Here is a 26313-nt window from a genome sequence, read left to right on the forward strand (position 1 = left end):
GAGTCAAGGAATCTTTCATTAGCTGATTGCACAACCACGAATGCTCCCCCCCTCCACACACACACACACACACACACACACTATGGATGCATTGCAATTACTCTCTTGACAGAGCTTGCTGATTTTGTCTGTTGATCTTCTAGGATTCCTCTGCTCAGCATCAATGTAAGAATCACTGTTGGCTCAGTTGAGCTCTTCTGCTACCTCTTCACAATCCACCATGCTGCAGTCCCATGGCTTCACCATATCCCTGGCAGGGTATCTGAATGGGTGCTGTGCCTTGCCAAAGAGCAGCCTGTAGTTATGCAGGGCAGGTTTGTCACCCTGTGAGATATTTTCAAAATACTTGCATACCATTATGTTAGTAAATCAATTATGAAATTTCATGACAATCAGCCTGAGATGAGTAATAATTTCATGATTTCTGTCTTTATTCTCATCAAAATTTCATCATACACGCAGGAGTGGCTGTGTGGTAAGTAGCTTGCTAACCAACCACATGGTTCTGGGTTCAGTCCCACTGCGTGGCATCTTGGGCAAGTGTCTTCTGCTATAGCCCCAGGCCGACCAATGCCTTGTGAGTGGATTTGGTAGACGGAAACTGAAAGAAGCCGGTCGTATATATGTATATATATATATATATATATATATATGTGTGTGTGTTTGTGTGTCTGTGTTTGTCCCCCTAGCATTGCTTGACAACCAATGCCCGTGTGTTTACGTCCCCGTCACTTAGCGGTTCGGCAAAAGAGACCGATAGAATAAGTACTGGGCTTACAAAGAATAAGTCCCGGGGTCGATTTGCTCGGCTAAAGGCGGTGCTCCAGCATGGCCGCAGTCAAATGACTGAAACAAGTAAAAGAGTATACTACAAAAGGATTGTCTTTACTATTTTTTCTCAGCCATCTTGTGATTAAATTTTGGCTGTTTGCCGTAGAGAACAGTCTTTTGTTGACTGGTGATAAGCCTCCTATCTTGTTGGTGTTGTTTGACCTGCTCCTAATTGGGTCTTGATACAGTCAAAATATGAATGTTGGGAAACATTCAAACAATGTTTCCCATACTTTATTATTTTGGACCTGGTCAACCATGGTTTTCTCAAATTTATGATTAAATATGTTTCAGCTGTAACTTTTCTGTGTTTTTGTATATCTAGGGCTACATTGTCTAGTGTACCCTTTGCTGTAAAGGAAGTTTAGCTACTGTTTCTAGCATGTTGAGTGACTGTGCAATGACTCTCTTGTTAGCTTATTTATTGTATGTCTTTCATGTAACTGTTGGTGGTCATGGTAGTAGTATTATATATATGTCTTCTGTGGTGGCTGTTACAGTTGTTGTATGTAGATCTTTTAGGTTACACGGCTGTAGTTGGTATGGAGTTTCAAAACATTAAGCCGATAATGTACCGATAAAAAAATTGCTATTAAAATCTGTTCTCTATAAAAGTAACTGCTGGAGAACTGTGCTTTACAATTACTGTTGAAAGGTCTGCTTAAATAGTAACTGCAAGGAAAAAAAGAAAAAAATATTTTGCAATGGTTGTACAGAAAATTGCAGTTTTAATGCAGTTAGTGAAAATGTGCACTTTTATGAAGCTGCTGGAAGACCACTTTTACAACGGCTGCTGAAAATTGCACTTTTATAACATGCTGAAAAACTGCCAATGAAATGCACTTTTGGTTATTAAGAAAACTATATTTGTATGGCTTAATATAAATGTCTAAACCCTTTTGTCACCATATTTCTGGAGAGATGCTCTGTGTTTTTTTTTTTTTTCAATTAATTTTAAATATAACAAAGAATTTAATAAAATAACTTGGTTATCATTAAGCTAGTGTTAGGAACATAAATTGTGACTAAGGTTTGGTGGAAGATTTTAATTCAGATCTTTTGCAAACGAGACATTTGTACTACAGAGCCAGAGGTGGTTTCAGGTGGGTTGGTATCAAAAGGGTTAAAGGTTGCACATGTTTACTTTTTTTTCTCTTTTTCTTTTTTTCTGCAGGCCACCATCCAAAGTAAGGTCATCTGCCTCCCTTGTAGAGAATTCACTTTTAGAAAGTGAAGTGTCTGTGTTAGCCACACTTGACTTCCTGTCTACAGATAATGTTGTGGAAATTGAAGACGACAATTTAAGGTACTGTACATCAATACAAATGAACATGAGTCTCTCTCTCTCTCTCTCTCTCCTCTCTCTAAATTGCTTAGCTAGCTCTTATCTAAACCAGTGGTTCTCAACCAAGGTCCTCATGACCCTTGGGGGTCTATATATAAGATTTTGATATTAAAATTTATATGCAACAAATTTGCTTATACTTGTACAATACACAAAATAGTTTAACAATTGTTTTTAACACAGTTGTTAATGACTATTTCATTATAAAATCAATAGAATTTTTTAAAACATTGAATGGCTTTTAGGATCCACCCGAATAAAATAGGAATCAGAGGGGGGCCACCGACAAAAGATGGTTGAGGACCACTGATCTACCACTATTTTCTCTCACCAGACAAACAGTATTCTTTCATTTCAAGGTGTAATATGTAGCTGCATATGATATTTTATGATCTGCCTCTGTTGTACTGCTGTCTTTGAATGGATATCAAAAATGCTAATTAAACTATTCCACTTCATTTCAATCATTTACACTATTACTGTTTATAGAAATTAATGAACAAGTAGTGACTAATAGAATTATAATTTTTGTTGGGGTTAGTGTCCTCATCTTTGGAGAAAAAATTTTTTTTTTTCTGTATATTCACCTACCAATCCTTTGTGAAGGAAATCTGGTACACAGTAGTGTTTCCAAGTGAAGTAGTTTTCCATTCTATTGTTCCTTACACAGTGTTGATTGAAACTATGGGACTTTCATCAACTGAAGACTGTAAAGAAAGACACTTTTTCTTCCCAATTTTTGCTAAAAGGGTATTAATGAAATATGTGGAATGACATGTACAATAAGATGATAGGCTTCTTCTCTGTTCCCACATACCAGTTCCCATCTGAAAGCATTTCTTTTGTCAACAAAAATTGCTTCAAAACTATGTTAAAATAAGAGAGCAATTCCTTACTTGAAAAACCTGTAATGGTTAACATCAGGAAGTAAAACAATACTTCACTAACTTATCTTACCTATACTAGCAGAGAAAAGCAGATATAAAATGAATGAATATGAACAAAGATGTGTATATTAATTTCATCATGTTTCTGCACACTAGAATTTGAGAGGTATTTGCTGTAGGATTTTGTCTAGGAGAAAAAATTTCTCTCCATATTCATTTTGTTTGAAAACATCAAACTGAGCTCCAAACAACATCAGTGAACTCAGTGTTTCAGCATGATTTTATCTCCTCAGTAGCAGACACTGTCTTGGTCAAGTGGAGCTGATTTTAAGCCTGAACTTCTAGCCTTATATATAAGAAACAGAAATCAATACATTTACTGGTATGTGTGTTGAGGTATGCCAAGCTGGAAATAGCTTAGTGTAAGCACACACACACACACACGCATGTGCGCGATACCAAATTGATTGGGATTTCAATTTGAACAGGCTGTTAAGGCAAAACTTGAAGTCCCAGTCATTTCAGTATTATCAGTAAATTATACTCTACTAAATGTATAGAGTCCTACCACTAGTGAATGTTTTATTGTTTTCTACAAGCTGGTCAATAATATAGTGTGTGTGTGTATAGACAGTAGATAGATATACTCACTTTCATCCAAAACCACATCTGTAACCCATACACACATCAAATCAACTCTCCAATCTCTTCTTTGGATTAATTTTTATTGACAGAGACTGTTATCATTTTCTTTGGATTTTGTTCTATGTTGAAACTGTTATGACAGCAAGTGAGTGTATATACAGTGATAGGAATAGAGAAGGGAAGTGAAAATACACCAACAGAGTGCAGTAGTGTCTCCCATCACACTCTGCACTGGTGTATCCTATCCCTCTTCTGTGTTCCTATCGTATGTGTGCAATAAAAGGGGACTGTTTCCTCTCCCACTGTCTCACTGAATTTCCCCACCATCTTTCCACTATCTATTTATTATTTTTATTTATATATCTTTCCATTAACTTTTGTTTCTTTACTTTTACTTCCAGTGATGAGAATGAAGATGGCATTTCTGCCGATGATGAATCTGAAGAAAGAGCAGAAAAACAGAGGAAGTTTAAGGTCCGATACATTTTCAGAATGAAGAAAAAAATTTTAAAGAAAAAACAAAACAAAAAACAAGCAAAAATTATCTCTTGTTGAAAACTAGTTAATCTTGTTCATTTGTTTTAATTGTTTGTTCCTTTAATTAGTTTTGAAGTGATTTTAAGTAATGTTGTATGACATGAAGAAATAATGTCTTATAATTATCTTCTGTTGTGAAAATTTATTGACATTTTGATGTTCTACCTTTGGTGTTAGTTGAAGTGACTAGCTAACTGGTGTTACACTCACCCACACTGGCTAATTGGAGTTCCACTCACTCCCACTTGCTTGTTGGTGTTACACTCATACCTACTGGCTAACTGCTGTTAAACTCATATTGACGGTCTAACTCATGTTACATTTACTTTAAGTGGCTAACTGGTGTTACAGTCATGCCAATGGACTAACTGAAGTTACACCCATGCAACTAGCTTACTGGGGTTATACTCTCCCTGATTGGTTGACTAGTGTTACACTCACTCTGACTGGCTTGCTGGTGTTACACTTACTTGCTTCAACTGGTTTGGTGGTGTTACACTAATTGCAATTGGTTTATTGGTGTCACAACAGCTCCACTAATAGTGTTGTATGACTGGTAAAGTCTAACAATACTTGCAATCTGCATCTGTTTTAAAATAGCTCTTCCCTGTCACATATGACTGAATATGTTATCATCTGTGTGTGTGTGGGGGGGGGGGGAATAGTTTATAATGTCTAAGAAGACGGTTAAAAATAATTGATAAATAACAATTTCATTTAGAAGCATAAATAAAATATTGCTTAAGTATTTCTTTTTATTACCATTATTGCAAAAGCACCAGTAGTGCTGTGCTAAACACTTTATATCTTATGGCCTTACAAATCTACAGACATCTCAAAATAATTAAAAGGAATATGTTTTCCTTATTTATAAAACCATCTGGTATAACTTTTTTTTATCAAGAAGCCTTAATGCATAATATAGATTAGGGGGCTCACCAAATCTAAATTTAGCACTCCAACCCCCTTGGTGTATCATTGGAACTCGACAAGCTGATGAGGCAGTGTCTACAAGATCAAGCAGCTTGCTAGGAATAGGTTGACTATATGTTAACCAATCTTTTAGATATGGCAGCAACCACCCTTCCAGATATGGCAGCAAAATCTTCAAATTCTCTCCAACTGTATTAAAAAGAAAAGGACACGTGAGATAAAGCAATTTCAGATACACTTTCTAAATAAAAGATAGGATGGTCATGACTGGAATGTCTTTATACAAAGCTTTTGCTGGATCAAGCTAGGCAACAACTATAAGAAAAAAAAAACTGGTTCTTGTTATAGTGATCTAAGATAAATCTCCCTCTCTCTGGCAGATTGAACTATTAAACATCAAAAATTGTAATAAGGGATTGAATTCGACTTAACCAAATTATAATTGTATTTAATTGGATGGAAAAGTTAAAAAATAAAGCAGCGGTCTCTGCTGGTACCTGGGCTTGAACCTAATTTTCTAGTTGTCCAAATTCTACTTTTCAACCATTACTCAAATTTCCATATCTGCTATTGATTAGGCCATGCTAACACTCAGAAGTAATTTGTCCAATATTTACCTATTTATACACAAGAACTCTAATTGTAGAACAAGGTGAGCTGGGAAACTTTTTATTTTCTAACTGGAATTCAGTTTGGCTCTTTTTGTACTGGAGTTCAGTACATTATCTATTGGACCATACTAAAATATCTAGTTAACCTATCTAATCTTTGTTGATATAAGCACTCTGACAGTAATTGTTAGTTTGACATAACTGTACAAGACTGGTTGGCCAACTGGAGATTTTCATTACTTTATCAGATAGCTAAGCTAGATATTTTGATCATCTAGTCATTTTTATGTTTATTCCATGATTTGATACCTAACAAAGTTATGTAGCCACATAGCTAGCTGACCAATAGTTTGACCGGTTTTGTATAGCCTTGTTATTGACAACTAACTGGACCTTTGCTCAATAATTGACCAATAAGATATGTTCACTTCAAATGTTCAACTGTCATTTATAATCAGAAAAGTAAGGAATAAGCCACTTTCAAATTGTGGTTTGATTTTTGTAGTGTTGCTGCCAGTTAAACACTTGTTGATTTCCAACTGGTTATAGTCTATTTTATAGTTTGGACATATTCTACATTATAATGCAAGTATTTCCTTTATTTTCTGGACACTTTAGCTTATGTTCTCCTTTATAGCCAGGATATTTTCAGTTTTTAACCTTCACTGGACTGATAAATACCAAATGGTTACATCAGTGACCTGATACCTGTCCAGTTATGACACATCTGCAATGAGAGCTGGCTGAGTGGACACATATAGTCCCTGATAGCTGATCAACTGGGTACATGTTTGGTCTGATAATCAGCAGAGGTTTCTCTACTCTGTTGGTCTGGTAGCTCTATCTGTGCATTTTTCTACTTCAGAAACAAGTTAGTCAGGGGTTCAAAGGAAGCGACTCTTTTCCTTGGATGGTAAAATACTCATGCGGACAATACCATGTCCCTCTAATGGAATAACTGGTATTGCCTAGGAAACCTGATTTAGTAACCAATTTCTTGAAAAGTAATCATTGTAATGCAGCATAAATGTATTGACACATGTGATGTTCATATTATTGGTAACAGAGATACATGGTTTAAAAAAACACAAAAAAAACCCCTGTAAAATTAAATGTAAGGATATTAATATTTCAAACAGCAGAATTGAGCTACTGTCCAAGAAAGGGGACATAATGTGTGGCTTTTTTTTATAGGATTAACAAATATTTTAGAATAGAATTTAAACAACTTGAGAGTTTAAGTAATGGCATATGTCTATCATTTCCGATAATGCAGAAGAAATTATGATAATCTTTGTTGTGACTGACTTTAACCACCTCAGGTGGTTCTCACACTTATCAAGAGGCTTCTGTCACCCAGGCCCCCACTTGGTCAGAGGAATGGCAAAGCCAGCATGACTGAGAGACCACCAGGTGCAGAAGTTACCAAAAGAGTCAGTAATGCTAAACTCAAAACCTTTTGTAGTTTGATGGATGACTGTTGACTCCTTATTGAGTTAATTCCCGCTTGTCACCAAATATAGTTTTTTTTTTTTTGTCCATCATTGTTCATATGCATGGGTGAGACCCTTGGGCAGTGTTACCAGTTCAGTCGCCAAAGGCCTGATTATTGGCTTATATAATTACTAGCAGCAGATCTTTTTTTTTTTTTGTATTTTATCTCACCTGACACAAAATAGGTGTATAGTTCCAAAGAAACACTATAAAAATATAATTTGAGACGGAATAATATCTGCTTTTGTAGGTTTCTATTTGCAATTTTTTAAATGTATCAGACTTAGCCAACTTTTGTTCCAATACCTTGTATTGGGCCAAAATCCTTAGCTTAATGCTGGGAGAAATCTCAGACTTATTTGAAACTGCGCAATTTGTAGGATTATACAATTATATATATTCACTACTTCTTGACTAATCTTAAACTTTGTGATATTGTTTTTATTTTAGTTTATCATTATTATTGTTAGTGTTTTTATTTTAATTCATTATTATTGTTGTTTTTATTTTAATATATTATTATTTATATATATATATATATATATATATATATATATATATATATATATATACACTAGCACTATGACCCGGCGTTGCCAGGTCATAATGCTAGTCTGACATAAAATAGAGAAATGTTTTTGTTTCACTTTTAACACGTAATACTGAAATAGTGGAGAAAATATGATATTGCAATGGGCTCGCTCTAGGCAAGAAGTTGAACATTTTTTTTCCCATGAAACTACATGGACCCTAAGTAAGGCATGTGTAAAATTTGAATGAAATTGGTTATGTAGTTCTCAAGTTTTAGGGAAACACACAGACAGACAGACACACATTCTCAGTTATATATATATATATATTTTATTTTTTTCTTATGTTCTACAGAGCATTGGAAATGAGAGCATGGCTGGCATGGAAGATGTATTAGCAAACCCAGAAACTGAAGAAGCACTTGCAGAGTTTGATTTTTTAGTGTCTGAGAGCGGTGAAGGTGCTGGTGAAGCTCGCAGCCAAGGAGATGGCACAGAATGGGGTAAATATCATACATAATTCATCTAAAGATTCACCTCCCAACTCACGATTTTGTTTATTTGTGTATGTATGTATGTATGTATGTATGTATGTATGGGTGTGTGCGTGTATGTGTGTGTGTTAGTGTTTAATATTTATACATGCAATGTATTGTTGTGTATAAGTTACATTTATATATATATGTATGTGTGCATATGTGTGTGTGTGTGTGTGTATATATATATATATATGTGTGTGTGTGTTTGTGTGTATATATATGGATATGTGTGTATGTATATATGTGCGTGTGTGTGTATATATATATATATACGTATGTATCTGTATATATATGTTTATATATATATATATATATATATACACAGATACATACGTGTGTGTGTATATATATATGTGTGTGTGTGTGTGTGTGTACACATGATATATGTATATTTATATGTGTGTATATGTATGTATGTGTATACGTATGTATATGTATGCACATCAATCTACAAGTGTGTGCTTGTGTACATGACCACATTGAAATGTTTACAGAGATATTCTTACATATAAAGGTAACTGAAGTGTTACCCTTGTGACATGCTGAGCCTACCTGAGTGTTATGTAAAGAGTACACCTGTGTCTGTAAAACACTTGGATACTTTGACCACTAATTCAATGAACAGGTTGTTCATTAGATTAAACAACTGGAAATGAGAGTCCATCATATATCTCTTCGGGTGTGTGAATATATATAATATGTGTGTTTGTGTGAGAATATATATATATATATATGTGTGTGTGTGTGTGTGTGTGTTTTAGCATGTGTTTGTGTCTAAATATGTGTGTGTGAGTGTGTGTGTATCTGTGTTATACAACCACTTGTAATACACTATAAATTGTTTTGTGAAATTATGTTATAGATATACGAATCACTCATTTACTGCATAAACATCTTGTGCATTAGAAGAGTGAATTACACAACTATAGCATATTGTCACAGAATGATGTATAATGTATCCTGGTGATGGTATTATATAATGCTATAATAAATTCTACCAAAGTGGTGTTGAGTGCTGTTGTTTCTTATGACATGTACACATATGCTTTTCTTATCTCTCTTTCACTCTCTATGACATGTATGCTATATATATATTTATGCTATATATGTATGTGTGTATGTATATATATATATATATATACATACACATACACACATGCACTGTTGTACATTTATATTTGCAATGTGGTAAGATTAATGTTGCTAATTTTGTTTTATAAATGTTCTCTTCCAGTTAATTTAATGTTATTTTGTTTTCATTGTGTTAAATGAGTACCAGTGAATAGAGTGAGTTTGAGGTATGCAAAATCTAGCTACTGGGAGAGTTTCAGGTAGATTGGGTGGAGGAGTTGACGTGACCTGCAGGCTGAGTGCAATTATAGTTGTTATCTTGTTGGGGGTCTTGTTAGGGTTTCGAATTAACAATGAATTTGAAAAAAAAAAATTCATTTAGTGTATATTTCAAGTTGTTTACACTTAGGTCAACCCTGATCAAGCAAACTCATGATCAAAGTGACCATCAAGTTTTATTTTAGACATATTACATAGGTTACATTACACATTGTAACTTTCTTTTTAGTCTGATAAAATGTGATTTGAAGGTAATATTATCACTATTTCTAGCAGGACAAGTGACCACATAGGGGCTGCTTTATTTATAACACCAATGTTATTAATTAATCCTGGGTTAGCTCTGAAGTCATAGGTCTAAGATCTAGATGATCCAGAGAAGGCCATTCTAGCTTTTATTCATTATCTGTGTAGGTTTGCATTATCCAATGTCTCCTTTCTCTTGTAAGACAGGCAGGTTATATTTGTGTGAGATTTGGCTGTTATTTCTAGCAGTTCAAACAACACCACAAAGCCTCCCTCATTGGCTCAGTTGCATATTGGTCACCTCAAACACCCATGATCTGTTATATCTATTTTTCAATAGAACATGTAATGTACTCCAAGTTGTTTGAATGTACCTGACCATTTTTTCCTAACTCTTTCCAGCATTGGGTTGACCTTACATTAGCTTTGCTCTTTTTGTTTTTACTTTGATAATTAAATTTTTTGTTTGTTTTGTATGAATTTCAGTTCAGTTTGCTGTCCATATATTTCTTTGTTGTTTATTTTTGTTTTTTTTTGTGATTTACTCTATAAATTGGGAGGTAATGAAAGCCATCACTTTATATATATATATATATATATATATAAATCAAAATCAAAATCAATTCGATGACTGGCATTCGTGCTAGCGGGGTGCAAAGAGCACCATACGAGTGTGATCGTTGACAGAGCAGCTATTCGAGTATGATCGTTATCAGCGTCGCCTTACTGGCACTTATGCCTGTGCTAGTAGGGTGCCAAGAGCAACATCCGAGCGTGATCGTTGCCAGAGCAGCCAACTGGCTCCATACCCGTGGCACATAAAAGGGCACCATTCGAGTGTGATCGTTACCAACGTCGCTTCACTGGCACCTGTGCCGGTGGCATATGTAAAAAGATTCAAGCGAGGTCGTTGCCAGTGCCGCCTGACTGGCCCCCGTGCCGGTGGCATGTAAAAAGCACTCACTACACTCTCGGAGTGGTTGGCATTAGGAAGGGCATCCAGCTGTAGAAACTCTGCCAGATCAAGATTGGAGCCTGGTGCAGCCATCTGGCTCGCCAGCCCTCAGTCAAAATCGTCCAACCCATGCTAGCATGGAAAGCAGACGTTAAACGATGATGATGATGATAGATAGATGGATGGATATTTTCAGTATTTTGGCTTTAATACTGTTATGACATGTACAGATACAGAGACACACTAAAGCTATTATGACAAGTAAACACATATGTGTCACACTAGCACTTATACAAGTACACCCACATTTGTACTGGTACACTCACATTAACAATTATACAGGTACGCACAAACAGGTGTTAACACTTCCATTGTAATGACATTAGTGGAGGTAGACTGACTCTTTTATGACATGTGGAAGCACACTGACATTGTAAGGACATATACAGACATTAACACTAGTACTATTATGACATGCGCAAAGATATACACTAACACTCTTATGACATGTAGACACATACAAACATTGTTTTGGCATCATCATCATCACCATTATCATTTAATGTATGTTTTCCATGCTGGCATGGGTTGGGTGGTTTGACAGGGGCTGGCTAGTCACAAGACTGTCCCAGGCTTCACTGTCTGTTTTGGCATGGTCTTACGGCTGGATGTCCTTCCTAACACCAACCACTTTACAGTGCACAATGTGCTTTTTACACGGCACCAGTACCATTGCTACTGCATGGCACTGGCACAAGTGCATTAAACACTGATGCTGCTTATGATGTACAGAGATGCACAGCTTATAATAATAATAATAGTGTGTGTGTATCTCTCGACATGTCATAAGTGTTAGTGTTTATGTCTATAAATATCCTAACAGTGTTAGGGAATATCTTTATGTCTTGTGATGAGTTTAGTGTTTATCATCTTTCTATATATCATAAGTCCTATTGTATCTCTATACATGTCATGATTTCTGTTTCAAGCTTTCCTGTCTAAGATTAAAACTTGTTAAAGCTTAAATACTGAATAAATAAGTATTTCTCCAACTCCACATTGTCAAGTGGTGGTTTTCATTCACCTTCCTATTTATTATTATGATATATACATATATATATATATATATTATATATATATATATATATATATAATATATATATACATATATATATATACATGTACTGACATGACAATGCTTTCAGTAAACTACATGATCTTTGTTTTTTCTTTTGTTTAGTTCTTTGTATAATTTGTTTAATTACTGTTCTGTTAACTCTGGTGATGTTTCTGTAATGAAATATTTACTTTTTATTTTAGTATTTGTTCTTGTTCGAGATTTACAATTCTGTCGATAAGAATCAATTATTTCGTTATTTTCATTAAATTAGTCTCTAATTAAATGATGTACTTGTTTTGAAACGGAAACATAAATAAGGCTTGTATATGTTTGGGTGTCCTGAGGAAATTTGTTCCTTAATCTTTGTCTATATGTATATTTACATGGGTGCAGGCATAGCTGAATGGTTAAAATGTTCACTTTGCAGTCTCGAAATCTCAGGTTTGTTCTCAGTACATTGACGCCTTAAGCAAGTGTCTTCTGCCAGATATGGCCTCCGTTAATTCAAAGTGATGAAGAAAACTTTGAAATCCTGAGCAGCTTTCCCACCATCACTGGTCTCAGAGGTTATGCAAAAGGTCATGGTATCTAACCTTTTCCCTCTAAATCAGGTGAAAAATTGTAATCTGTGTGACTGATTTACCAAATCCTAGTTTAATAATGACCAGACATTCTCGAGCCTTTATTTAAGTGAATTATCACTTGAATTCAAAGTACTGTTGCATTGAGTTTGTCTGAGGATTACATTGAGAGTACCACATCATCATCATCATCGTTTAGCGTCCGCTTTCCATGCTAGCATGGGTTGGACGGTTCAACTGGGGTCTGGGAAGCCAGAAGGCTGCACCAGGCCCAGTCTGATCTGGCAGTGTTTCTACGGCTGGATGCCCTTCCTAACGCCAACCACTCCATGAGTGTAGTGGGTGCTTTTTACATGCCACCGGCACAGGTGCCAGATGAGGCTGGCAAACGGTCACGATCAGATGGTGCTTTTTACGTGCCACCGGCACGGCGGCCAGGTGAGGCTGGCAACACAGCCTGTTGAATATTCACTCACTTAAATTATAATGATACAGGATGGACTGTATCTGTAACTTCAACCTTGTGAAACACTGTGTCATACAGTCTAAGGGTTTAGTGAACAACTGTCATTATAAAACTCAGACAATAATACAATGAGTAAGTTGTTTTGTTCAGTTGTGAAGGCATGTGGCTTAATAGTCAGAGTATTTGCATTCCTGATCATATGATTGTGGTTTCAATTCCAGGCTGCGTAGTGCATTCTTGAGCAAAGTTCTTCATTTCACATTGCTTGAGCAATAGTTGTGAAGTTAACCCTGTGATGGACTAGCTTCCCATTCAGGAGCGAGTGTTGTAATATGAATCACTTATGTGCCATGGAAACGGGGTTATGCTCGAGCCTTATGAGTCTTGGGGTTCATGACAGACCCCCTAAACAGTTCAGTGAATGGAGCAGCTGAAAGACTTGTCATCAAAAACCAGTGCAAAATCGATCTGTATATATTTTTTACACATACAGTTGTGAACTACTGAAAAATCCACAAACATTTATTGAAAATGAGTCCATAGGTCAGAGGTCGTCGTTTTTGCTGATGTTATTGTGTTGTAGCTAAATTGTTCTATGATTGTAATTAGAATTCATGGTTCTTGTAGTCATGGCAGTATTAATTATTTTTTTCTTCTTACAACTTGTATTATTAGCTCAGATGGAAGATTTTTCATACATATATTGGTAAATGCTATTTGTTTGAAAATATTACAGTTTGGAGAGATAGTGGTGGGAGAATGTGTGTGGACACAGAAACATTCTCATCTCATACAAGTGTGATAATTATCCAAATAGTTCATTTTTTCCTAATCAGATATATCCATCAGTGGGGCTAATTAATCTTATCACATTCTGGATATTTGTTATTGTGGATGTCTTAATGCAGAGGACCTAAAGGTTAGCAGTTTACCCTGTGTCCTCGTCTTGTTGGGAAACTCACTTGTAGATATATTAGACTTATCTTTAAGTAATAGAAGTCGGTATTTAAGAAGTGATTTCCTCGGGGTTTGCTATCCCAAGATGTATCTGTCATGTTATCACTGATACAGTTACCTGATAAGCTATAGAGTTGTGGTTCGAATCTCATTAGCCAGCCTATATTTTGCCTCAAAAATAGTCTTTTGTGCCTGTTGTCTATTTTTTTTTTGTGTGTGTTAAAGTTTCAGAATTTGATTTCTATGGTTATTTCTTATTGCTCACATTGAACCAAAATGGGACACTTTGTTGTATTGGACATTAATTGCCTAACCTTATCCTGTTAATATTAAGCGGTTGATAAATTATATTCTGGAGATGATATCTTGCAATTTAAATAGAAGAGTAGAAATGGAGTTGCAAATAACCTATAGTGCAATTGGCAACATAGTCACTTGGCACATAGTCACTTGGCACATAGTCACTTGGCAAATGGCTGAAATGTAGTTACAGTCCTGTAAGTTTGCTACTCTTGTCCATCTCAATTTGTGTTTCTATGGATTATATAGATGTGTGTATTATATGTGCATGTATATATATATATATATGTATAATATATATTATATATATGTAATTATATATATATAGATGTATGGTTATGTATATATTATATATATATATATATAATATATATATATGTATATATATATATATATGTATATATTATATATATATGTATATATATATATATATATGTATATATATATATATATGTATATATATATATATATGTCTATATATAATATATCTGTATATATATAATTATATATATATATATATGTATATATATATATATATATGTATATATATATATATATTATATATATATATATGTATATATACTATTATATTATATATATTATATATATATATATATATATGTAATATATGTATATATATATATATGTATATATATATATATATATGTATATATATATATATATATATATATATATGTATATATATATATATATATATGTATATATATATATATATGTATATATATATATATATATATGTTCTTATATATGATATATATATATGTATATATATATATATATATGTATATATCTATATATATATATTATATCTATATATGTATAATATATATTATATATATATATATGTATATATATATATATATATATATGTATATATATATGTATATATATATGTATATATATATATATATGTATATATATATGTATATGTATATATATTATATATGTATATATATTATATATTCTATATATATATATATATTATGTAATATATTTATGTGTGCATATACGTATGTATATATTATAAGTGTATATATGTATATGTCTATATTATAAGTTATATATATATATATATATAATATATATAATATATATATATAATATATATATATATATATATATACCCAGACTTCGTAGTTTTAACTTAAGTGTAGGGCAAGTTGATGGTAGATTCTATTTTGTTATTAAGAAACAGTTGAAGGTATAAATTGTTTGCTTGTTCTTTAATCATACCAAATGCTTTGATCAAGTTTCCTTTACAGTTGTGATGCTTAAATATCTGTGCCTTTACTTGCAAATACTCTTTAAGCAGAAGAAAAGCAAAATGATAAAAATAATTTTTCATTTTCAATTCCGACCACGATGACAGAAAATGAAAAGAAGGAAAAATAATTGTTTATTTATTGATTTATTAATTACAATTGATTTTATTTTTTTATTGTTGCCATGCACCTTTTGTTTGATTTGTTGCTTTGTTTTGATGCTGTGTTGCCTCTAAATGTTTTTTTTTTTATGTTCTAGTTGTTTTATTTTAAATATTCCTTGTTTGTTTATTTTTTCCCCCCTTTTTTCTTATTTGCCAATTTTATTATGCTTGATTATTTTCTTTATTTGTCTGGAATGTCTTAAAGCTTGACTCTTTTTTTTTTTTTTTCCCCCCACCACTTTCTGTTTTTGATGATCTGAGTTCTTCCCTTGGCGAAAAATCTGTTTTCTTCTCTTTGTCTTGTTCTTTCTGTTTGCTCAAAACTGTGTTGAGAGTGTGGCAAAGCTTAGATTGAGCTAGGTTTGTAGGCAACTAGACAGGGTCATAGGCTAATTAGTTTATTTTTTCAGTGACCCATAACATGCATTAGTAATGAATGTAACAGGCAGTGTGTGGCTAAGAGTTTCTCTTCACAATCACAGAACTTCCTAATTTAACGCCACTGCATGGCATCATGTATAACTGTCCTCCACCATAACCTCAGATCAACCAAAGCCTTGTGGGGTGAAACTGGCAAGACTGAAACTGCATGAATTTATTTGGGTCCTTTAGCAGGATCCATCACTCTGCTGTAGACATTCATATTAAGTCTTTAATCTCAGGAAAACTTTGAAATTCCAAGCTTCTTCTTTCCTACCATCACTAGTCTCAGAAGTCATGCAAAAGGTCATGGTAACTAACTTTTTCCCTCTAAGTCATATAAAAGTAAAAAGTAATGTGTGTGGACTGACTTACCAAATCCTAGTTTAGTAATGACCAGACATTCTTGAGCCTTTATTTAACCCTTTGGTGTTTAAACCGGCCATATCCGGCCCAAATATCCTACATGCTTTTTCATTCAAACTGGCCATATCTAGCCTCTCACACCTAACCTACACTGACATTCTAAGAATAAACTACCATACCATTGAAACTTCAAAGCTATAAGATAATGTATGATTAATTCAAAACAATTTGAGTGAAAAAAGTATTACATTTAACAGAATAATCTGAACACTAAAGGGTTAAGTGAATAGTCACTTGAGCTGATAAATTTGTGATGGTCTTTATTGACAGGAATCCTAATAGTGTATTTTCGTGTGTTGTAAGTAGAGACTAGTACTTCAAACTGGGTCCTTGACATACTAGTCTTTCACTTACTCTAATGATCCTGTAATATACTTTATGACTGAGCCTTTTGTTGGCCATCACTTAACAGACTTTAGTATTAGTGTAATAGACTTTAGGTTAAAGTGACCTGTTGATTTTTCTCACCATATGTGTTAATCTAGTTCTACTATGCATCATGTAACAGCCTACAGACGAAAAGAGTCTTTTATACAATGTCATGTTAGATTTTAAGGTAAATGCCCAGCTGTTGGTTACATATTCAAACTCAGTATTGTTGAAGGTGTCTTTGCAACTACGAGACTGTAATACCTGTGTTATATAACTGACAATTTTGCACTTGATCTACACTTAATCTTCATTGTCCTATTTCCTACTATAGACCTTACTACACACATACACACTTACACACACTGATTATAATGAGGATGGACCCTCCTGTTAGTTTTGATGTATGGGTGTCAAGTTGTTCAGTCATCTGAGCAACATACTCATTGAATTAGTGTGTAAAGTGGCTGAGTATTCCACTGACACGTGTACCTTTAACATAATTTCCAAGTACAACCAGCATGGTAATGTGAGAAGGTTGGAACACATTTGAATTACATATACAGTCCATTTGGTAGTTTCCAACTATCCAAATTGATGTACAATTGAAAACTGTATTAAATTACTATATATATATATATATATATATATATGTATATATATATATATATATAAGCACAGTCACGGTCACGGCTGTGTGATAAGAAGCTTGCTTCCCAACCACATGGTTCTGGGTTCAGTCCCTCTGCGGGGCATCTTGGGCAACTGTCTTTCACTATAGCTTCAGGCTGACCAAAGCCTTGAAGATGGATTTGGTAGATGGAAACTGAAAGAAGCCCGTTGTATGTGTGTGTGTGTGTATATATTTGTATATATATATATACACACACACACACATATGTGCATGACTTTGTGTCTGTTTTTGACCCCCACCCCACCCATCAGCACTTGATAATTTAGCAGTTCAGTGATAGAATAAGTACTAGGCTTAAAAAAAGAATAAATCCTAGAATTGATTGTTCAACTAAAACCCTTTAAGGTGGTGCTCCAGCATGGCCACGGTCAAATGACTGAAACAAGTAAAAGATAAAGAATATATATATAGATATAGATATAGTTCAAATGTACAAAAACAGAAGTCAGAGATAAGTTAGGGAAAAACAAACAAGGTGCATTAGTTTGACATTCTCGAAAAATGGACAAGTTTTTGACGTTTTGAGCCAAAGCTCCTTGACAGAAAGGAATAAAGGGAAAAAAAACATGAATGCTAGCTCAATAGACGGAGTGACAAGTAGATAACACTGTAGATGTTGGCTGTGCTTCTGAGGCCAGTGGTGGTAACTATCATATATAACAAAGCACTGGGCTAAATCTACAAGACTGTTTTGTTTCATACTTTGTGTCTTTCAGTTTTCTGTTCAAAATTGTCTCGGTGGTGGGGATCAACTTAAGCCTCATTTATCCCAAAGTAAAAAATAGAGGTGAGGGCAAGAGAATAGATACTACTAGGCTAGGTGTTTTTCACTTGGTGATATTCCTCATCCTGTACTCTTCCTGTGAACTTACACACACACACAAAGACGCACATAGTTCCACTTGCATTTACTCTCACTTGCATGAAGTGCCCCTTATTCTAGCCACACTAGACTCACTTGAACACTTGCACCCTTTCACATGCTTGTCCTCTGCACTCACCAATTGACCATGTTCATTCACTCACTTTCTCTCTCTCTCCCTCTCTCTCTCACTCTCTCTCTCTCTCTCTCTCTCTCTCTCTCTCTCTCTCTCTCATATTCTTTCTCACTCTTGCATTCACTGATATTTGTCATCAGACAAGATTAGGCTGACATGGCAAAATTGTTAAAGCATCAGAAAATGATAATGCCTTGTAATATTTCTTCTGACTCTATGAGTTCTTTTAACATAAACCTTGTTAGAAACTGTTACTGTGTAAAGCAATGAATTTAGTCTTGAAGCATTTAGTTGTATTGCTTTATGTTACCATGGTGAAGTCTCCTTGAGGTCAATTTTGCCTTTCATCATTACAAATTCAATAAAACAGAGCTCATGTCAAGACTTTCACCTCCTGAAATATGTGTCTTTTTGTGGAGTTCTTTTTTTTCTTTCTCCATCATCAGTCCACATCATCGTGGAGAGAACTGAGCCTTTCATGTTTCCAAGGGTCAGTAAAATATTTGTTGTATATTGGTACTGATTTATTGATAGTATATCCTTCCAGAGCTTGTCCTTGACTAGGAAGTTGCTACATCAGAAACAATGATAGAAAGGAAAGGAAATGAAAGAATTGAGACATTATTGTCAGAAATGTGATACAAGTAAATTGATATAACTTCTGCATCTATAGAGCTGCACCTGGAAAGTTCCTCTTAAAGGTACAGGTCTTGGCAAATGTTTCATTTGGGGTGGAAAGATGAGCAGTTTCCTCATGTAGCAAGTCTCCTCTCACCATGCTACTGATGTTGTCCAAGAAAAAGACAAGAGTCTATGAAGCTTGCTATCATGATTGATGACGTATTGCTGTCAGAATACAAAGAGCTGCAATAGATACTGCAAGACTTCTTCTGTGACTGTCTAACAATTTCACAAATTCAATGCTCTGGACTGGTATTTTATTTATTGACCCTGAAATGATGGAAGGTAATGTTGACCTTGATAGGATTTGAACTCAGGGCATAGAGAGCTGAAATGAATATCACAAGGAATTCTGACACTAAAGATTCTGCCAATTCACTGCTAACAGGAGTAATAGTAGTCGTGTTTTGCCATATTAGCACAAATTTTGAAGGGTAGGAGGCTGAGTCTAGTCATCTACATCAAACTCTCTGATTTAACTCTCAAATGGATAAAATGCAGTTCTGTCCCTGTTAGGATTTGAACATAGAATTTGAATGGATGTAATGAAATACAACACAAGGATAGTTTGTCTAATGTTCTATCAATTTTGCCATTCACTGCCACCAGTTTCATTGAATATTAAATTGACTATTAGTCACAACATAAATTTCAAAAAAATTGTATTTTTTCATTTCATCCTCCCACCAAATAAAAAAAGAAAAACATTCCCAAACCATTCAGCATTTTAAAAATATTTTCAGTCCTTTACCATCAAATTTTGAAAACAGTAAATTTGTTAATCTACTTCAATATCAAAGACTGTTTACATTTTAAGCTTTAGGCAAAAACAAATGTCTCACTGTACTTTACCCTTGTGTAGATTTCTTTTTTAGTTACCTTCCATGTTTTAGCAATAGGGACACTGAAAATGGTTGATGCTGTGAGGGAGCCTCTATATAGTCTGTTGAGTTGCCAGAAATAGAAATCCACTCTCCCTCATTGCATTCTACTTTCTTAGAAAAAACATTGGCCAATATAGTCCTGATGGCCATGGCTCAACTGAGAACTCTAGTTACACCTTAAATATGAAATTAACCCCAAGGCATTTCTTTACTTCAAATTCTGTTTGTATGCAGAATAGATCACTGGCTGTGAGATTTAGATGCTCTACTACCATAACCATACGGTTCTGAGTTCAAATCTTATCAGTGCCAACATAGACAACTACCATTAATTTTGGATTGTAGATTTTACTCTTGTTACTCTAGTTGTATTCATGGACAAATCACATAGCTGTATTTGTCTCAGTTTACTACCTTGAGTTTCCTCCCACTGCTACTTTCATGGTTGAGTGGTTAATAGGAGCAAGACTATTCAACTAAAAAAAAATAGTAATTGCTCCAAGCAAAACTATTCCAGTTGTGCTGTCATGGAGAAAAAGGTGTAAAAACAGCCTCTCCTAAAATATTTGTACCAAATAACTCCCCCCATTTTTGATGAGTCATCTTTTTGTTCACTTAAATTGTTGGACTACAGCCATGCTGGGTCACTGCAATCATTTTAGCTTTGAAAAGATATGCACACATATAATACAGTTTCCTAATCAATAATGTTGTACAGAGATAACCTACCTCTTTTCATGACCAAGTTGAGTACTGGAAACTACCTCTGACCTCATTGGTCAGAACAACTGACCCCATGATCAAAGATGCTCCAGCTCTGACAATTGCATCTTTTTTTTTTTCTTTATGTAGCCTGACCATTTCTAATCAGTCAAATGACCAAATAGAGGTTCTTTTTGATGACGACAATGGGGTTGTTGTTATTTTTAAATGGTGTGATATAACATTCAGGTTCAACATAACCATATCACACAGGTTAAGTTATGGCCACTAGCTTCACTGAAACTTTAATGCAGTTGATGTCATATGAATATACATAATGACTGGGCTGTGTGTTGTGTTCTTGAGCAAGACACCTTATTTCATGTTGCTCTAGTTCACTCAGCTGTAGAAATGAGTTGCAACATCACTGGTGCCAAACTATGTAGGCCTTTGCCTTTCCCTTGGAAAGTATCGGTGGCATGGAGAGGGAAGGATTTTTTGCATGGGTGACTGCTGGTCTTCCATATAAACAACCTTACCCAGACTTGTGCCTTGGAGGGTAACATTCTAGCTGCAATCCCATGGTCATTCTTGACTGAAGGGGGTCTTTACCCCATTTTTTTTTTTACTACATGAATTTGCAGTTTCGTTTAATGTCCTAGCTTTGACAGTCAGTTGATCGTTTAAGACTAAAGTGTTAATAGCAGTGAAAGAAATAATTAGTAGGGAGGTGTGATATGAAGAGATGGTGTTACTGGAGTGGAGCAAGTATTTTGTAGATCACGTAGTTGTGATAAATCCCAATATTCTATGCAAAAGTAATAGAATGTACTTGGACATATTGCTATAATAGCACTTGTTATAACATGTGGCTGGTGATAGAACCTTCTATAACATGTAGGTGTGACAGAATCTTCTATAATGCCAGTTAGTATAGAAATTCGCACTACAGACATTCATTAACAGATGTTCACTGACCTACTGCAGCACATATGTACACATGCAGATTTACACCTACAGGTGCACAACCAAACATGCAAATGCACTCACACACACACACACTTGTAAATGCCTCCCTTCCTCCCATGAAAGAGTTTGGGCTGCAAAATTTGGTGCAAGTACCAGATTCATTTAGAGACATTGAAATAAAAATCGTACAGTCAACCAGTTTCACTAACTTAAACCCCTTCTAATGTTCAGCGGTTGTGAGGTTATGATTCAGGGTTATTGACCTGATCACTTGATTACTGGATCAGATCTTACTGTTGTCATTGAGTTCTACCTGCTCTGAGCATGCCACCTAGCACTGTTTACTCCAGTTTATCTGGAGAAGGGCTAGAGACAAATGTTCTACTTTATCTTAGTCATGTTGTTAGTGTTAGGATAAGGCATCCAGCCAGCTACGAAAACAATTTGCGTCACAGGTAATCCAACCCACCCTTCTAACTGCAAGCTCGAGTAAAATGATGGGAAATAATTATGTGATCCTCTAGCCAACAAACAAACAAACCACCCCTCCACTGTGTTCTTACTAAGGCATGTTTCCATGGAAAAGTTACTTTTTTTTTTAAACTTAAATTGTCTATCACAATTTGGGATAACAGTGTCAATAGGTGTAGGTTTCAAATGGATCAATCACTGGCTAACTGCATTTGTAATGGGGGCTGGGGTGGGGGGTTAGGGGTTATGGGGACAAAGGAACATCTGTAACAGGGTGAACTTTGTTTGGAGAGCACCTATTTATTTCCTGTGTTAATCTCCTTTACCTTAACCAATGAAAAGACAAGAACAAAATCTCTTTGCAATAACAAAAAAAACAAAAATGAAAATCATATATCAGTCACTCAAAGTGAGTGTGGTAGCTTGTAGCATTGCTTTAACTAGTATTACTGGTGTCTATGTATTCAAAGTGAGACATAGTTGTCCTCTTTGTCTTCCTACTTTTGAACCAGCAGAACTTTGAGTATTTCATGACTGGTTGGAGGGAGATGATGCATCAGGATTCAGCTGGTACCAGTTATCTGCTGAGTAGATTTGGAGCAGCCTGAAATAAAATGCCCTGCTCAAGGATACACTATGCACTTATTGGTTCAGAAAAAGAGCCCACGACCTTATGATTGAGAGCCTGAAACTCTAACTACTAGTCCACGTGCCTTCACCATGAAGATATATATATATATACACAACATGCTTCTGCACAATTTCTGTCTCTAAAATTCTACTCACATAGTATTAGTCAGTCTGAGAGGATGTACTCTTCCTTTCTGATAAAGGTAATGGTGAGATTTGAAGGAAATTTGACTGGTATTTGTAGTAGGTCAAACAACCATGTAGAAGCTCATTCATTAGCTTGTTAATTAGGAGAGTGTTAGATAATATATTAACTAGTTGTAGCAGCTAGTGTTGGCTAGGGCAAGCGTTAGCTAAGGTAAGGAATTTGCTAGGAGAGATGTTAGCTTGAACATGTGTGTTGGTTAGGGCAGGTATCAGTTAAACAAGGTGTTAGCTAGGCTAGGTGTTAGTTAAGGATGTGCAAAGGAGTGTTTTTCTCTTTTGTGTATGTGTGTGTGATTGTCCAGTGGTATACGTTTTCAAAATAATTATTCTGCACAAAGTTGGTATTATTTGCCCTTCTCCCATCCCTGTCTGCTCCACCCCATGTTGTTATTCTTTGGTTATTCTGATCCATTTTTTTTTATTCATCAGCCAATAACCAACTCCAGTTCTTCTCCTGTCCCATCCAGTTATGTTACTCTGTACATGCAACAGTTTGCTGAGCCTTTTCTCTATTGTCAATCTGAGTTTCCCTATTACTTTGTTTGCTGTAGAATATGATATAACAGAAAACTCAGAGGGGCAACAGAGTAAAAGCCTCAGCTTATATATATATAAATTGTTGCATGAAGCAGCATTGAAGGAAATATATTTGTGTAAAGTCATGTTCAACATGTTTGAGTGAAGCCACACCGAAACGTGTGTCCTACAATCCAGTGATGTCATTCACTGTGATGCCCAACTTGTGTTTTCAAATGTCTTAAAGGAGAATTTTCTCTCAGGACTATCTCCACAGTGGAAGGTCTTTTCACATCCAAGTACACTCAACTCGAATGTGCTGGATATGACTTTACACATGTAATCATAATAAGTTCCAAGTCCTTTCTTTTCTTGCCATATGGTTCCTTTTGAAAACCTGACCCTGGTCCCAGTACCTGTGTGTCCAGCCCTTCCTCCCATGTGACACCTGTGCAGCAGTTTTCTTTTATATCTTATTTTAATCTCTAACATGCCACTTCTGTCTGTCTGTATGTCTATCTGTCTGTATGTCTGTGTGTATTGTTGTTACAATAGAGAAGAAAGACCTGTCACCTACGGAGGATTGGGCCGTCGATCAGCAGCTTATATCCAAGTTGAAGGAGCAGTATAAGAAAGAGTGCAAGGGCAAAAAGGGAAGTCAAAGTGAGTGAACTAGTGTCCTCTTGCTTCATTCAACCTCTCGCTCTCACTCTCGCTCATGCTCAACCTCTCACTCATGCTCAGCCACTCTCGCTCACTATCTCTTTCTCGTTTTGTTTATTTCTCTACCTCCCAGTTATCCATCGTGTCCACCCTAACCACATTTTTTTTTTATCATTCCACCTTAACTTACTTCCTCCTCCACCACCACCACCTTTTTCCCTTCACCTTGGAAGTAGGAGTGATTTTATTGCTTTTGTGATATATATATATATATATATATATTATATATATGAGAAAGTTGGTTTGTGAAAGCACGTGGTTGAATATATAGAAAATAGTAAAAAGTGAAAAAACTACAGAAGGCTTGTTTTAAAAGGTTAAAAAATATATATTTGAGTCAATATGTCTGAAGAATGTTATCAATTTTTTTCTTATAATGACATAGTTTAGAAGAAATGACCGGTTTCGCGTTCAGCTTTTCAAATTTCTTACATCATTATGTTTATGTTGAGAAGAGTTCCATATAAGGGGAGGTAATAAGTGATTTCTTCCGGTGTAAGGGAACTCTTCTCAACATAAACATAACGATAACTCTACTCAACGTAAACATAACGATGTAAGAAATTTGAAAAGCTGAACGCGAAACCGGTCATTTCTTCTAAACTATGTCATTATAAGAAAAAAATTTATAACATTCTTCAGACATATTGACTCAAATATATATTTTTTAACCTTTTAAAACAAGCCTTCTGTAGTTTTTTCACTTTTTACTATTTTCTATATATATATATATATATATATATATATATATAGTGATATACAGAGTAACTATGACTTAGTTTCGTCAGTTATGGCTTGTCGGTATCTGATGAGCTGTTACTGGTGAAACTCTGAAGTCACACTAGCCCCATATTAAATATTTAGACTCTAATATTAAGACTTTTTAAAAAATTTCCAGTCTGTGTTATTTGCTTTCAGTTTACTTAAAAGCACTTTTTATATATCAAACAGTCACACCACACACTCATACTAACATGATTGTGTGTGTGTATACAATGTATACTATACATATGTCCATGTATACACACACACACACACACACACACACACACACAAAGGAGAAAAGAAAACAGTTTTTTTTATGAATTACATTAATTTTTTTCCACATTATTATTTTTCTTTAATTATTATTAATTGATATCATCATCATCATCACCTTGCAAATAATAATAATCATCATGTTATGCATTATTTTGGTTCCTTGACCAAAAGAAGTGTAACTGACAAATGTCAGCTCTCTTTCTCTCTCTCTATCTCTCTCTATCTTTGTCTGTCTGTCTCTCCCACCCCACCTAGTGTAAGATTTTACCTCGTTGTTCATACTAGAATGAGGTGATGGTCAGATGTCAGTGTAACAACTACTGGTCAATATTTTGGTGGATAAGGCGGCAAGCTGGCAGAATCATGAGCATGCCAGGCAAAATGTCTTTCAAAATTTCGTCTATGTCAATGGGTAGAAGATGGCCAGCTGGCGGAATTGTTAGCACATTGGGCAAAGTGCTTTGTGGAATACCATCCATCTCTATGTCCTGAGTTCAAATACTGCTGAAGTCAACTTTACCTTTCATCCTTTCGAATTTGATAAAATAAGTACCAGTTGAGTACTGGGGTCAAGGTAATTGACTTATCCCCTCACCCCCAACTTGCTGGCCTGGTGCCAAAATTTGAAACTAATAAATTGGTTGTACCAACCAATATGTTTGCTTGCTTGATTGAATTTCCCCTCTTACAGAAGTATAACAAGTCATCACTGTTGCTTTTGTCATTGTCATCGTTTTTGTGTCAATATCATTGTCACCATTACGGCAGCATCGTTGTTCCCTTCCCCACCTGTCATTGTAGTCGTTGT

The 26313-nt window shown here is 35.0% G+C and overlaps 1 protein-coding gene across 8 annotated transcripts in view; it reads left to right on the forward strand.

Moving 5' to 3' along the window:
• LOC115224197 (striatin-3) overlaps positions 1–26313 on the forward strand; it is a 253651-nt gene that overhangs the window by 194276 nt on the left and 33062 nt on the right. For 5 of the 8 annotated variants that reach the window (XM_029794954.2, XM_029794955.2, XM_029794957.2 and 2 more), the window contains 4 exons: positions 2006–2137; positions 4110–4182; positions 8169–8316; positions 24297–24404. In XM_029794954.2, coding sequence (XP_029650814.1) covers positions 2006–2137; positions 4110–4182; positions 8169–8316; positions 24297–24404 — 461 coding nt within the window. The remainder of the gene's footprint in view (positions 1–2005; positions 2138–4109; positions 4183–8168; positions 8317–24296; positions 24405–26313) is intronic. The other 3 variants (XM_029794956.2, XM_029794959.2, XM_029794961.2) reach the window with 1 other exon arrangement.

Source organism: Octopus sinensis, linkage group LG25, assembly GCF_006345805.1.
Source record: "Octopus sinensis linkage group LG25, ASM634580v1, whole genome shotgun sequence".
Taxonomy (NCBI): Eukaryota; Metazoa; Mollusca; class Cephalopoda; order Octopoda; family Octopodidae; genus Octopus; species Octopus sinensis.